Consider the following 16743-nt stretch of genomic DNA (forward strand, 5'->3'; position numbering starts at 1 on the left):
ATTCGTAAAGCTGTGAAGGAAGCATTGCAACTACTATTGCGCCTTTTTTCTGAATTTGAATACTCATTCACAAAAAGGTCACCTCCTATTATCGTCGTCAACTTTAGTGGATTGCACAAGCTACATTGTATTGAAAATGGTCACAGTTTACAAATTTGGAAAGTCTTTCTCACAGAATTAAATTGTGTGTTGCTTTTGTTTAATGCTAGGACTTGATTACAGCTCACCTTTGCTAAATATTTTCCTGTGGCCCAACCTTGCAGCACAGTGGTTTTTGGCATTAACAGAATGCCATATTTGACCAAATACATTATCAGTTAAAACAAATAGTTACAATTACCTTTACATGTAGACATTTGAGGCCTTCCTAGACATTACACATTTTGTTTATTAAGGAGAACTTCTATACAAACGTTTCACAATTAAAAGAATTGTAATTTCAGTAAATATTCATTCTTGAAGGTGTAAAAGGATGAAAACAAAAAAGGAAGTGGATGCAAAGAGAAAACTCTGGGGTCTTGCCTCACATTGGATCAAATATGGTGTTTCCTACTATGCTTTCCTTAGCTTGCCTTTAAACAGACTAAAAAGTCCAAAACGCTACTGGGTGCAGATTTTAAAATGATGGGGTCATAAAATGATGTCGAAGACGAATGTTCTTGGAATGGGAATAGAAATGGGATGTGTGATGTTGTTTTGAAAGGTCTCATCAAATATTAATACCAATTTAAAACTAGACTATGCCCCAATGAACAACAGAGTCTGTGAAGCAGCAGGATCCATGCAATTATTGCTGAAACAATGTACAATTAAACAGCATGTTTCCACTAATTTTCAAGTAGCCTTTTCCCTATGAATTGCTTAACACCCCACAGCCCTTGTTTCAGCAACATGGGGTCCAGCAGTGCCTTACTTTGGTCATTAATACAAGGTGATTGCACTCTAGATCTTGAAGGTGAAGATTCTGTTGAACACCTTAGACCAGCTGACAAACGGCTTTTCTGAGAAGTAATGAAAAGAAATGTGTGAATTTACAGAATTATTCTTGTTGGACATCCACCGATAAATTACATGAGAAAATCATGCCTGAGAACATTTTGTTCTCAGATACTTTGCATCAAATCATCAAGGGTGCAGTATATTTGGTTTGGTGAATTTACCTTTAAATTCGGCACAATTCATAATTTCAATGTAATACAACAGGTTATTGTATCACATTTTTTGTGTTCTTTCTCTCAGCAATAGTCATCCAGTCTATTCTAATTCAGTAGAAAATCCTTGATGCACCAGGGCAAAATGGGCAGCCATTAAATAGTGGCACTCAATGTTTTTTAAAGTAGCCCTAGTATTATGCAAGGAGCTGGTTGGTGGCTATAAAGTATTTATTATCTTTTTGGATGCAGGCCGATTTGGGGGTTGTTACATCTCTCAACTACCCCTCAAACCCCCACCTTCATCTTCTGTCAATAATTATTTGGGTGCGCCCTCCCGCTTGTATAATTTGTCCTAATTATAAGTGCCACTCCTTTGGCTTCAGCTGACCTATCAATATAATATTATGTAAACCATTATTTAAGTCTAATGTATGTCCCCACTTTTATGCTGACCTGTACTTGAATCACAATCTGTTTTAGATGGGATCACACTTGCCTGCAGCCATGGGAAGAAAAATACCTTCTGTTTGCTTGTAGGCATATTTATGTCGTGCTGTTAATAGATGTGGGTAGCTGTATGAATACATTAAAGTAGATTGCTGCACTCTCCACCCTCTTCAGACCCTTTTAACTTCCAGTTGTCTTTTCCATTCAGACTCTTCAGAAGGAGATCCAGGGCCACCAGCACCGAAATGATGATATTTTCGAGAGGAGCCAAAATATTCTCAAAGATAGCAGCCTTAATGCAGAAGCCATTAACCAAAGGCTTGCTGATCTCCAGAGGCTGTGGAATCTCCTGATTGAGGAAACGGAGAAACGCCATAGGAGGCTGGAGGAATCCCACAAGGCTCAGCAATATTACTTTGATGCTGCTGAGGCTGAAGCGTGGATGAGTGAACAGGAATTGTACATGATGTCAGAGGAGAAAGCAAAGGTGAAGGTTTTGATGGCTTAACATCAGTAAATGTGCAAATAATTGAATGCCTGAGCTGCAGAGTCCCCCATAAGTTGTTTGTATAAGGTTTGCTCATACAGCTGAATATTGCTAGGGTTTCGCCCTAGTGATGGCTGTCTGTAACTCACTTTCCATGCCTAGCCTGTTTATCTGGCTGGCAGCATATTTTGCATTTTTTTCTCAAATTCATATGCTGGAATTGGACTAAATTAGGAGATTTAAATTTAAAAATGTCATTGTCTTCAATTCTTTCAGGATGAACAGAGTGCAGTCTCTATGTTGAAGAAGCATCAGATTTTGGAACAGGCAGTCGAAGATTATGCAGAGACAGTACATCAGCTCTCGAAGACAAGTAGAGCGTTGGTGGCAGATAGCCATCCAGAGAGGTTCATATTTTCCAATTGTGTTGTCAAGCTATTGTTTTTTGTTCACAGATTAATAACTTAAGGGCTTTACGGTTTGTTTTAGAAATCGTAGGCAGTGCTGGTAGCAGGTGTATCACTCAACCTAGTGGCGAAGAAGCAAGAATCCTGCTCTTTTTTCCTAACACATACTAAAACAGCCCTACATCTCCTTCTCCTCTGCAAGCATCTAACAGGAACAGTAGCTTCCACACGCGAGCTAGAAAGGTTGGAGATGAAACTCCTTTATGGGATCGGGAGGGCGAGGTGTGGGCACTTTCATCTGACTGCAGCTTAAAAAAAATCTGCTTAGCATGATCCTCTGAAGGGAAGTCATGGGTTTGATAGCACAGCTGCTTGCTGTGCCCTTGACAAAATGTGAGGTTTGGTCCTTGAATAGCAGTTACGGCTGATAAGAGGATGCAAGATCAGCAGGTTTTAGTGCAAGGAAGTAGAGAAAAGAGAAGGCAGTGGCACCACTTCTCTAGGAATCAATTTGTTTTTAAAGACATTATGATATTTATACTTTCTTGTTATGAATAGAAAGGTAATAAAAAAAAGGTAATATGTACCATATCTCTTAACACTACAAAGTACCATTAAAACGCACCATCTGTCAAACAGTTCATTCTGTTGGAAGTCATTATTTTCTAGTCTCTTAAATTTTTTAAAATGTTTCATTCGTACTGTGGACCACAGTGTATACATGGCATAAATGAAGGCAGCTACAGCCATGCGACTGATCTAAATTTGATGTTCATGTGAAAGTGAGCAAGCATTGCATATGTTGATCAGAGGTGTGACCTTTATCTGGAGTTAGTGGATATCATCGGCTGGGATAAGTGCGTAGAAAGTGAACTACTAGGCAGACACATCACATTTGTATCACTTCAGATTGTTTGCCTCCCTTATAACAAGACATACTGCATTTAACTAGGTCCTGCTCTAGTTATCTGATTCTAGAATAGAGATTTAAGGTGTTTCTCCCCCTTAGCAGTTAATTAAAATGAAGACAAAGATCAGGATATACACTAATAAGGAACTGAGACACTCTGGACGTTCACTAGGTTTGCTTTGATAAATCCTTGTTTATTTAACGTACTTTAACAGCTTTGGGTTTGTTTTTCGTAACCTATATTTTACATTTTGTTTCATTTGGACGATCTGTATATTTGGAGCCAGAAGGGCATTATCTGAAAATCTGTTTTTTAAATGTTGGCATGATGATTGAGCTTTACCAGACCTAGTAAATCTTAACATTTATTTATAATTTGAACATAAAGTTCAGTGTCTTGTCTTGAAATCCAATGACAGGCACTTCTTGGCTTTTCATATGATGCCCTTATTTTTTTTAATGTTTTGTTTAACTTTGTTTAAATGTTTAGTTACAACATTTTAGCTTTGAGTAGCTGTTATCCAGTATTAGGGTATCTTTCATAGATTCACATGCCTGAATCATTCCCCGTCGTCGAGGCGGGAGTCCCACGGTAAATTATATACAATAGCAGTGCCTAAAAATTTCTTGTAGTAGGCTGGAAAAGCCCAAAGGCCTAAATAGGCCTCAAAACTTAGCAGCCTATCTACATCATTATGTAAAAAGACCTGAAATAGTAGCCTTAGCCAATCAGCTGTCCTCACCCTCTAGAACCTTCCCAGCTCAGGCAGTTCTCCTCAGATTTTCACCGCACTTCGTGTGTAAGGGAGTCTCCCTGAGTGCCTACTCAGTTTTTTGATCTTTATTCCTTAAAATGTCTGAAAAGAAGGCTCTTTTCAAAGCTTGTGGGACCTGCTAAAAGAAGAGTCCATGTGGATGACCAGCACTCTGACTGTATTTATTGCCTGCACCCTTCACATATTGTGAAGGACTGTAGAATTTGCCGTACCTTCCCTCAGAAAACTATCAGGGATAGGGAGGCAAGGGTTCTTTTGTGGTTGAAGTCTTCTTCCACTGATGATGAGGACAAAGCCTCTACCTCCAGCAAGAGAGCTAGATCCAAAGAAAGTGCTTCTCCTGAGAGAAAGAAAAAACTTAAAACCTCTCAGAAAGCTTCAGAACCCTCTAAGAGTGCATCGGCTTCTTCAACTGTGAGTACAACCCAGGGTAAGACTGTTTCTCTGGTGTCTGTACCTACTACTACTTTGACTTCTGCCTCCTCATCTACTTCTACGGTTACCACTTCAGCTATTACCTCACCGTTGATGTCTGTTAAACCATTGCTGACTAAAACCAAGTTGCCATCGTCGATGTCTGTCGACGACGGCTCCGTCGACTAAATCTTCTGCTCCGTCGACGGCAACGAAGCCGACTTCATCGTCGACGAAGACATCGTCGACAAAGGACTCGTCGTCGTCGAAGTCACCATCGACGGCCTCGCCGACTAAAGACTCGTCGACGAAGACATCATCGACGGTCTCGTCGACTAAAGACTCGTCGACGAAGACATCATCGACGGTCTCGTCGATGAAGAACTCGTCGACGAAGACACCATCGACGGTCTCGTCGATGAAGAACTCGTCGACGAAGACACCATCGACGGTCCCGACGACGAAGGGCTCGTCGACGAAGACACCATCGACGGTCCCGACGACGAGGGACTCGTCGACGAAGACACCATCGACGGTCCCGACGACGAGGGACTCGTCGACGAAGACACCATCGACGGTCCCGACGACGAGGGACTCGTCGACGAAGATGCTATCGACAGTCCCGACGACGAAAGGTTCGTCGACGAAGATACCATTGACGACCTCGTCGACGGCAAGATCTTTCTCATTGACAGGACCGTCGACGGAGATCCCGGTAACAGTGGCTTCTGCACTGACATCTGCTCATCTGTTGCACGGTTCACCTCCAGCAAAGATACAATACACTCATTTTCAGATGAAAACGTATCAAAGGCAGGATTATTCACATATTTCTCCACTCTTGCCATCGCACATCTTGGAGACATACATGGAAGAGGAGTCAGATGAAGGGGAAGAGGATGATGGTCCTTTTGGGATTGCCCGTCACCCTTCTCAATTAAATATTAAATATCAGGAGGATGATGAGGAGGAAGTCCATGATCATTATACACATGACATTTATTCCACGCCATATCAGTCACCTCATACTATACCTTCTCGGTCTGAGGACACTACACATTTACCAACTTCCTTAATACAGGATTTGCAGGCTATGTTGGCGGATTATCGCCAGAGATTTCCATCAAATCAGGTTGCACCCGCTGGGTCACCTGTTCCAGTTGACGTGCCAAGACCTCCGTCACCAAGGGCTTCATTGTCGCCACAGCAAAATACTGCTCCAGTTCCTCAAAATGATACGGACACTTCTTCCAATGATGTTGAAGTAAGCAGGGAAGAGGGAGAGTTGCCGGATAAAACACCTGTGGATCCTTGGGAGGATTATGTCATTCCTATGCCTTCTCCACCTGCGCCCCGTCCTTCAGATTCTCCACCTGAAGATATTGGCGGTTTCCACAATATTATGCAGAGAGCTGCTAATAGATTTGAGTTGGCTGTCACAGTTGAGCAGTCGGACTGCTTTTTACATGACTTTAAAGAGGGATATCGCAGAGTGATCAGGGCTATTCCTATTATTGATTATATATGGAAGGAAGGCCTCAACATAATGAAAACTCCCGCTTCCATTCCTGCAGTCCTTCCAAGGATAGAGAAAAAGTATCGAGCACCATCTGATACTCTAGCTTGTTTAATAGGTCACCCTCGACCCGATTCTGTCATATCCCAGGCTGCGCAGCAAAAATCCAAAAATCCTTCTGCTCCCATTTCAACGCCACCTGACAAGGAGGGCAGAAGGCTTGATGCAATTGGAAAGAAGTTTTCAGCAAATGCAGCAGCCTCCATTAAAGCTGCTAATTCATTAGCTATCCTGGCTCGTTATGATAGATAAATGTGGTCCGAGCTCACGGAATATCTTGAGTTGATCCCTGAGGATCATCAGATGGAGGTGCGCAGAATTGTACAAGAGGGTGAAAGGGCGGCCTCAGAAATTATTGATTGCGCCCTGGACATTTCAAACACCAATTTTAGACAATTGGCTGGAGCAGCTGTGCTTCGGCGTCAAGGTTGGCTCAGGGCTACCACCTTCAGGCCTGAGGTCCAAACCAAAATCTTGGACATGGCATTCGATGGCGAATCATTGTTTGGGAAGCACATTGATGACGCTTTACTGGCTATTAAAACTGATACTGATACAGCTAAATCTCTTGGTACCCTGCAATACAAGAGGGGATCCTTTAGGGGAGCAAGAGGCCGTGGTTACTCCTCCAGAGGCAATTATTTCAACCAACAAAATCGTCAGTATCAATCTACCTACAACAAGCCTTACTACCAATCTTCTTACGGGCAGCCTGCCTCTGGTTCTTTCTCTCGGCAAGGAGGGAAACGACGCTCAGGCAATCGAGGGCGAGATTCCAACAAGCGCCAATGAGCTTTGCCGGATGTCAGCCACTCACCTTTCCCTTCCCGTGGGCGCCAAAATCTCCGCCTTTTACCACCAATGGCGGAAGATAACTTCAGATCAGTGGGTCCTGGATTTGGTCAGCAAGGGACACACTCTGGAGTTTTTGCAGAAGCCTCCAACAACGCCGCCCAGGGGTCCCCCTCCCCCTCGTCTTCACTTACACTTCAAAGAAGCCTTAAAGAATGCGATAGAACGAGTACACTCCTTCTCAAAAAGGGAGGGGGTTTTATTCTCGCTTCTTCCTCGTGGAGAAAAATTCGGAAGAGTGGCGTCCAATATTGGATTTGCGCAAACTCAACAAATATCTAAAGAAACAGAGTTTCCGCATGGTAACGTTGAAGGACATTCTGAATTGTCTCAACGAAGGGGACTTTATGGCTTCTCTGGATCTACAAGACGCCTACTTCCACATCCCTATTCACCCGAACCACCGCAAATTCCTAAGGTTTCAAGTGGCCGGCGTCCATTTCCAGTTCAAAGTGCTTCCATTCGGCCTAAAATCGCCCCCCAGAATCTTTACCAAATGCCTGGCTCCAGTGGCAGCAATGTTGAGGTCCCAGGGAATGCAAGTTTTCCCATACCTCGACGACTGGCTGTTAAAAGGTCCAACCAGAAACTCAACAATGGAAGCGGTCAGGAGTACGCTTTCTCTCTTCTCGAATCTAGGACTGACCCTCAATTCGAGGAAATCTCAGCTCCAACCTCGTCAACAATTGACATTTCTGGGTGCAATGTTGAACACATGCCAGTGCAAAGCATACCTGACACAAGAGCAACAAAACAAACTCGTAAAACTATCAAGACAGATATTCGCAAGAAGGTCACTTTCAGTTCGGATATACGCTTCCCTACTAGGGATGTGTTCATCTGTGATCAGCCTCATTCCTATGGCGAGACTCAGAATGAGACCGTTGCAAGAAGAGTTACATCGTCAGTGGAAGCAAGTCGAGGGATCATTCGACGACCGCATCAAAGTCACTGCCAAAATGAAACACGCTCTTCTTTGGTGGTCAAAGGCACACAACTTGTCGCCGGGCCTCACCTTTCTCCAAGAAATTCCGGAATTCACCCTGACTACGGACGCATCCATGGAAGGTTGGGGAGGTCACCTTCAGGACCTTCAGATCCAGGGAAGATGGTCTCGTCAGTACCAACAGAAGCACATCAACAGCTTGGAACGAAGGGCCATTTTTCTCTCCCTACAAGCCTTCCTGCCAAGGGTTGTGAATTCGTCCGTGCTGGTGCGTACGGACAATACCACCAGCATGTTCTACATAAACAAACAGGGAGGAACAAAATCTCTCACCCTGTCACTGGAAGCTCAGGAGATGTGGGAATGGGCCCTGCGTCACGGCATATCCCTCAGAGCCAGAGCATGTACAAGGAGTTCGGAACTCTCTAGCAGACAGTCTCAGCAGAACGTTCACAGGCTGTCACGAATGGGAACTCGAACAACATCAAGTAGAGATGATCTTTCGGCTCTGGGGGAAGCCGACGCTGGATTTGTTTGCCACGCAACAAAACAGCAAATGCCTGTTTTATGCCAGCAGGTTCCCAGAACGGGGTTCAAGAGGAAATGCCCTCCTGATGAGATGGACCGGAATGTTTGCGTACGCCTATCCTCCGATTCCGCTCATTCCGAAGGTGCTGCAAAAGATGAAGAGGGAACACTGCACTCTCATCCTCATTGCTCCACGTTGGCCAAGGCAATTTTGGTTTCAGGAGCTCCTTCTGCTCTCTCAACAACCTCCGTTTCGTCTCAAACCGACAGTGTCGATGTTGACAAGGGAGGGAGGTAAAATCCATCATCCGGATCCTCAATCGCTGCACTTGCACGCTTGGCTCCTGACTTCCTAGAGTTCAAGGACCTAAACATCTCCTCGGACTGCAGGGCGATATTGTCGCAAGCACGTGCGCAGAGTACCATCAAAACATATCATTTCAAGTGGAAGAGATTCTGCTCATGGTGTGGAGACAATGAGGTTCATCCACTTCAGGCTCCTCCTGAAGCCATCCTTCCATACCTACTGTCGTTGGCTAAGGCCGGTCTAGCTTTTTCTTCTATTAAAGTGCATCTGGCAGCAATATCCAGATTCAGGAAGAGTTCCAACAAACCATCCTTATGTTCATCCTCTTTGATCAAACAATTCCTTAAGGGGCTATTCCGAGCTTTTCCGCCAGTTCGCCCTCCTCCTCCTGAGTGGGATCTTAATATTGTTCTTTCTCAGCTTCTAAAAAGGCCTTTTGAACCGATTCATAAAACAGAACTAAAGTTTCTGACTTGGAAAGTGGCAATCTTGTTGGCTCTTACTTCCGCTCGCAGAGTTAGTGAAATACAGGCCTTCACTATTACTCACCCTTTTCTGCAATTCTCTAAAGACTTTGTTACGCTTAGAACCAATCCAAAATTCATTCCTAAAGTACCAACTCAGTTCCACATTAATCAACCGGTCAAACTCAGAACCTTTTTCCCGGATCCGAAAACTCCTGCGGAGAAGGTCTTACATTCTCTGGATGTGAAAAGGTGCCTGAAGTTTTATCTTCAGAAGACAAAGGACATCCGCAAATCTAAACAACTTTTTGTTGCTTATGGCATAGCCACCTTGGGTCAAGCTGTCACAAAAGCAACTATTGCCAGGTGGTTGTCTTCTACAATTACTTTCTGTCATGACAAGGCCAACAGACCTTTATCAAGGAAGGTCAAAGCGCATTCCACAAGAACGATGTCGGCGTCTACGGCCCTTTTCGCTGGAGTGACGCTGGAGAACATTTGCCGAGCTGCTACTTGGAAAAGTGTACACACTTTTACCGAACATTACTGTCTGCAGTCGGCGGTTCATGATGACACAGCTGTTGGTGATGCGGTGCTGCAGCATCTTCTTCACTAAGGTTGGATAGCTTATGGTCTTTTTTATTCTTCTTTTAAAGTTTAAGTATTTATAATGCTGTCCTATCAGTGATGTTTTATGAAGGTTTTGATGCATGTGTTGTGTTAACAAGTTTGTACTCTATTACCTTCCTGGTTGAGTGGGGATAGATATATGTTTTTCTTTGTCTCCCACCTTCCTCTATCGACAGACATGATGTTACTGCTTGCTATTCTGATTCAGGCATGTGAATCTATGAAAGATACCCTAATACTGGATAAGAAAACGAGTTACTTACCTGTAACTACGGTTATCCAGTATTGGTATCTTTCATAGATTCACATGCACCCACCGTCCTCCCCGGTAGGGCAGTTCTTTCTATGGATACTCATTCTCACTTGTGCTGGGAAAATCTGAGGAGAACTGCCTGAGCTGGGAAGGTTCTAGAGGGTGAGGACAGCTGATTGGCTAAGGCTACTATTTCAGTTCTTTTTACATAATGATGTAGATAGGCTGCTATGTTTTGAGGCCTAGTTAGGCCTTTGGGCTTTTCCAGCCTACTACAAGAAATTTTTAGGCACTGCTATTGTATATAATTTACCGTGGGACTCCCGCCTCGACGACGGGGAATGATTCAGGCATGTGAATCTATGAAAGATACCAATACTGGATAACCGTAGTTACAGGTAAGTAACTCGTTTTCTTATAGTCTTTGGCTACATCATTTATTAAATGATGTGCCTGTGCATTAACGTTTTACACAGACCCTTAACAGTTATTGCTTATTTTAAACTAATAGGGATCCATTTCCTTTAGCAACAAAACAATGGGTTCCGTTTTTTTTATGCTAACCCTTTCACTAGGAAAAGTGTTCCAAAGCCTTTATTGTGGTAATTCTTGCTAGGAAAACTTTTACTTTATTTTTTTCAACTTTTCGGGTCATGAAAGAATCTTACTGGTCCCATTTCTATTTACTTTTTAGTGAGCGCATTAGCATGCGACAGTCCCAGGTTGATAAGCTCTATGCTGGTCTGAAGGATTTGTCAGAGGAGCGAAGAGGCAAACTGGATGAGCGGCAGCGACTCTTCCAGCTGAACCGGGAGGTGGATGACCTGGAGCAGTGGATAGCCGAGAGGGAGGTGGTGGCTGGATCGCATGAGCTGGGACAGGACTATGAACATGTGACGGTGAGTGGTTTTGCCATGCTATCAAAAGTGCATACTACATTGGCTTCCTTTAACATGTGTATGGTAAGTTCCACAATCTGCTCTTAGACGTTTGTTGAGCTACAGGAAGCTTGTCTTTCATCACCATCCTCTTTTACTCTGTGATGCTGAAATAGCTGCACTTATTGAGACGTTACAGCAGGTGCCCCCAATCAATTAATCGCGAGCTATCGGTATTTCACAGACACCTTCAGAGTAGCTCACAGCCTTGAGTTCATTTTTCAATCCGCACAGGGTCACATTTTTCTTTTAAAGTTCAGGGAAGACTGTGTTTATTTTCCATTATTATCTTCGGGTTGCAGATAGCAAAGTTTGATAATGAGCAGTGCTGCAGTCAGATTTATGACCTAGAACACAGGTGTGAAGAACTGAGGTATTTAATTCTTAAATAAAAGTCTTTGTTAACTAAATATTGGAGCATGAGAACAAAATATTTTTCTGAATACTTTTAAATGGGTGAAAATTAAAATGAAGAGTTAACTTAATAATGAAGTTAACTCTTCATTTTAATTGTATCCCTTTTCAAAGTGTTGAATTACAAACAACAGGCCTCTTGCCCCCAGTGGTCAGTAGACACATTTTATAACTGAAATTTACTGTCATTTTTTTTCAAATGGGTGAAATTTAAAGTGAAGAAAAATATTTCTATGAAGCATTGAGTCAATGTTTTTCTCCCCTTTAAATTAAGGCAATTACAACTTAATATTTTATGAAGCATGTTTCTTACCTCTAAATTCCTCCTATTTAAACAAATCGCTGTATTTTTCTGTTGTAAATATAGCAGCATGTCTTATGGGCATTTACACACAGCATGCATCTGGCTCCCAGTGGCTAGTAGACATACCCCCAGATTCATCATTGTCCCGTTTTGCGAGTCCTTAATAGCGATTATTAAGGAATCGCTATTAAAGACTCGCAAAACGGGATTCGTGTAGAAATCGCAATTTTATTTGCGATTTCTACAGCTTCCTTATTTGCGATTAGCAATTTGCTAATCACAAATAAGGATGCGATTTCAAGGGTGCCAGGGGTGTCAAAAGGACACCCTGTAGCACCCCTGAAATGTAAATGTAGACTGATGTTGCGCACATGTGTGTGTGTAACATCCAACTTAGAAAAATGCACTAAAGTGCATTTTTCTAAGTTTTCGCTATTTACCACGAAGTCAGACTTCGCGGTAAATAGCGGCCAAAAATTGCGAATTCGCAATTTTTAAAAGGTTCATGAATAGCATTTAAGGAATCTCTAATTGAGATTCCTTAAATGCGATCACAATTTGATAAATCGCAATTATTTGCGATTTTTCAAATTGCGAGTTCATGAACCATTGATGAATCTCAAATGCCATTTTTGCGGGTGCAAACGGCCGAATTATGCGATTCGCACCGTTTGCTCTTGCAAAAATGCTTGATGAATCTACCTGATAGTGTCCTATTTATAACTTTAATTTTTGAGAAATTTAAAGTGCAGAAAAATGTTCCATATTATGAAAAGTTTTTCAGAAAAGTTTTCTGCACTTCAAATTTCTCCCATAAAAAAATAGTTGTATGTTTGTGTTATAGCTTTAACAGTGCCACATATGGTGAAACATATGTCCTGTGCCACAAGTACATATTACATACTCATCCACCCATACACGTATATATCATTCATATGCACACATGTTCATAAATCCCCAAAGCCCACACTCTCACTGACACACATGGCAGCCCTGTCAGAGTTCCCTTAGTCAAAGTATTTTATTCAAACCATGGTCTTTTTTTCTATGGGCATTAGGCTTAATCAATGAAACTGGGCATGGTGGTGTCTGGTAACATTGCACGAGTGGCTTAACCTTTAGTAGCTCACAATGATTTTCCGAAGTAGCTCTCACTACAGAAAAGGTTGGAAACCCCTATGTGACAGTGTAGCATCTCAGGAAAAAGGCACTCCACAGATTACAGACAAAGGGACCTATTCCAATGTCGGACGGACCTAGGTCCGTCCGACATCAGTCAGGAGCAGTAACCCACCGACCTGTTGTCGTGGGTTACGTCCCTGCTAATACGATGCGACCGAACAGGGTTCGGTCGCATTCGTATACTTCACAATGCAGGCATGCATTCCGAGTGGAATGCATGCCTGCATTGAGAAAAGCGGGGGTGCAGTTCATCCTTGCACCCTGTGGCCGGCACCCCAAGGTGCCGGCCTCCGGGTGCAGGGATCCACAGAGGGGCACCATAGGTGCCCCCAGGCTGCCATTCGGCAGCCTTGCACCCATGGGGGCTCTGCTGGGGCCCCCAAAGACAGTTTGTGACTGCCTTTTCGTGCCGGACAGACCGGCACGAAAAGGCACTGAAAAACTGCCATCGTACTCCTTCGGTCATAAAGAGGCGACCGGGCGAGTACTGGAGGATTTCCGGATTGCAGACAGGCTCGCCGAGCCCGTTGTAGGCCATCCGGAAATCCGAGTCGGATTCCATTCCGACCGAGCCCATCGGAATGGCTCGGTCGGAATGGAATCCGTCCGGCACTGACCGATTCGGTCGGAAGGGCTCCGAACATGGTTCGGAGCCCTTCCGATCCGAATCGGCCCCAAAATGTCAAATTCCTTTGTTGTTTTTAAAGTGAACCCAACATTTTACAAGCACAATTAAAAAATAATCTATAATAGTCTCAGTAGACATTGCACTTTATAAATACAAAATTTGTCTTATGGTGATATTAATGTATTCAGAAGTGGTAGTGTGGAAGTAAGTGAATGGAGGCAGTGCAAATGCCGGCGCCGCCGTGCATATTATGAATTGCCCTTTCGCTAGCCATGAAAAATCTAGCGGAAAGGCAAAGAGCAAAGAGCTCTCCCCAAACAGGGTCCCCGTGCATTGTAGCCTATCGTGAAACTGCACTGTCATGTGTGCATTGTGTGCCATGCGTGACATAGTGCATGCCAACAGTGCAGGCGCTGCTCTGCGGCTGTATTGGCTTCAGGCTTACCCAGTGAGCCGAAGCATGCAGACTCCGCAAAACAGCAGCCTGCACAACGCTGGCCTAGCGGTAATCTCATTATTTGCTGCATGGCTAATGAAACTACATGCGATGTAGAAAACAATCAAGTGTGGCTGCAACTTACAGTTTTATAAAGATAATGGTGACCTGTAAAATACTTAACTAAATAGACAGTGTATGGAGGTAATCTTTGCTTAGAGCACTTCAAAGTAAAAAAGACATTAGTGTTGACTTATTCAGGAAGTGTACACTGCTCAAAATAAATGGTTGTGAACATACAAGTAGAAGAGCAGAGAACTACAACTGTTGTCATTATTATTTGTTTAGGGTACAGCAGCCACTATTGTGGGCTATTAGTGTCATTGTCATGCCAGAGCTCACATGTATGAATGGAAGATTCTTGGGCATGGTGTGGCCTATATGGAAAGAGTTAGATTTCATTGTGTTTGTCACAGTTTTCTTATGGATTATTGACAGCATGCTTGGCTGTGCAGCTAGACGTTCTCATTTCACAAAATATAGAGGTTGAATTGTCATACATATCTGTGTAAGCTCTTTGAGGTTGAATTACTTTTATGGAAGCTGAGAATTCAGTTCAGGTTAGTAACTAATCTTGAGGAGATGCAGTTACGGTATGTTTTGGTCATAAGTTTATCCATTTATATTTGCGTCCACACTGATAAGGTTTGTGTGTAGTAACCACTACTGGGTAAATAATTTAGGCCAAATTAGATAAGGGGAATAGAGATTTAGCAAAAAATGTAAAGGTAGGAAACATAGCCAAAGAGAAATAAGTTAAAAGGTCCATTAAATAAAATATTGCCTTTTTTCGTGTAGCGTATACTGATGCCCCTTTATGTGAAGGCTTGTTTTATTTTAATAGTAAAAAAGATGCTTTACTTAAAGGTCGTACTGTTGTAAAAACGGATGCAAGTGTTTTCTAAAGGTCATATTTTGGTTTTATTTCAGATGTTACAGGAGAGATTCCGTGAATTTGCCCGTGACACTGGAAACATTGGTCAGGAGCGGGTGGATACAGTCAACCACATGGCAGATGAACTAATCAATTCTGGACATTCTGATGCAGCCACGATTGCTGAATGGAAGGACGGTCTGAATGAAGCCTGGGCAGACCTCCTTGAGCTGATTGATACAAGAACACAAATTCTCGCTGCCTCCTATGAACTTCACAAATTTTACCATGATGCAAAGGAAATCTATGGACGCATTCAGGATAAACACAAGAAACTTCCAGAAGAGCTTGGCAGAGACCAAAATACAGTCGAAACACTACAACGGATGCACACAACATTTGAGCATGACATCCAGGCATTAGGCACGCAGGTGAGTGCACATCAGCAGGTTTGAATTATTTAAGATTTTTCTGTTGTGCTACAGGTCTTCTTTCAGTCCCTTCTGAGCTTGCAGGTGCAGTAAAGGAGTGATGCAAGGATGGAAGCTCAGATGTAGATGGACCCTCTGAAGAGTTATTAAATGGTCTCCAGATCTTGATGTGGAAATTAAATTGTATGACCTATCTAAGGTCAACAGCCGGCGCGCTGATTTTATGGAGCCAAACTACTGCTTGAGTTTCAGATCCAATGATTGGGAGCATCCCGAGTCCCTTTTGCCAGCCTAGTGTATAAAGAGATCAAATCCCTTACAATGTAAATTGGTACAAAGGTCAGTAAGAGGGCTAGAAGTATCACCCTAATAGAATGCTTATCCGAAGGCAAACTTTGGATTGTTGTTGTGGTCTTAGACTGGCTGAAAACAATTATCACAGAGAAGAGCTTATTGGATCAATATGGGCTCTGTCGTCTCACCTTAGGCTGTTCGTTTAAGGAAGAAATACTTGGTTTTAAGGGATTGGTTGCCTAGAACCAGTTTTTGAAGCCAATGTGGTATTTTCCCTTAGTGAATATGAAGATCATGCTGGTCCTTCTAATGCAACATGTAGGTAAACAGTGACAGAGTTTGTTTACCCCCTTTATGGGTCATGGTGAGAGGAATGCAGTAATTTGTTTTGGATTGTAGATAACTGGCTTCTGAGCACTGGCCTGGCCTTCAGCACTGGTCAGTAGGTTGAGACATTAATGGTCTCTTTATCTGATTTTCCAGCCAGCTCTAATGGTGCGGTTTGAGAAAGGTCATCTAAATTTACATGAGGCCTCTTAGATGGTTGTCCCATTGATGAGCCCATGTCTCGGGTGATTTGCAGTGCTGGTATTGCCTTTTCATCATCGGTCTAATGGACTTTGAACATCTTTTACTAGATTCCCTACCCCTGGTGAATATTATAATTCACAACTGTGTTATTAGAGGTCTTCACCGTTAACTCTCATTAAAGCACCTTCCAGAAGTTTATACACTTTCCTTTTGTCCCTGGCATAAATAATACCCCAACAGTGCCATTGAACGCTTTTGTATTTTTCCACAAATAGAGAACATTTATTTGAACAAGAGAGAGCGTAGAACCAGTCAGTCCTTAATGGTCTTCTGGACAGTTGGGATATTTGGCCTACCAGGCATGCAATGACAACTGAGATAATGGACATGCATGTTCTGCCTTCTGCTACCAGTAGTTAATCAACATTTCCTAGTTCAGCATCTTAGGTCTAGAAAATTAAAAACAATAGACCCCGATCACCTCCCGTCTTAACTTGCAT

At 42.9% G+C, this 16743-nt stretch overlaps 1 protein-coding gene across 3 annotated transcripts in view; it reads left to right on the plus strand.

Annotated features, from left to right (window-relative positions):
• The window catches only part of SPTBN1 (spectrin beta, non-erythrocytic 1), a 503123-nt gene that overhangs the window by 361626 nt on the left and 124754 nt on the right, over positions 1 to 16743 (plus strand). For all 3 annotated transcript variants that reach the window (XM_078649481.1, XM_078649482.1, XM_078649483.1), the window contains 4 exons: positions 1810 to 2088; positions 2365 to 2495; positions 10846 to 11050; positions 15044 to 15418. In XM_078649481.1, the coding sequence (XP_078505607.1) occupies positions 1810 to 2088; positions 2365 to 2495; positions 10846 to 11050; positions 15044 to 15418 (990 nt within the window). The remainder of the gene's footprint in view (positions 1 to 1809; positions 2089 to 2364; positions 2496 to 10845; positions 11051 to 15043; positions 15419 to 16743) is intronic.

The sequence above is a fragment of the Lissotriton helveticus genome, chromosome 6, assembly GCF_964261635.1.
Source record: "Lissotriton helveticus chromosome 6, aLisHel1.1, whole genome shotgun sequence".
Classification (NCBI taxonomy): Eukaryota; Metazoa; Chordata; class Amphibia; order Caudata; family Salamandridae; genus Lissotriton; species Lissotriton helveticus.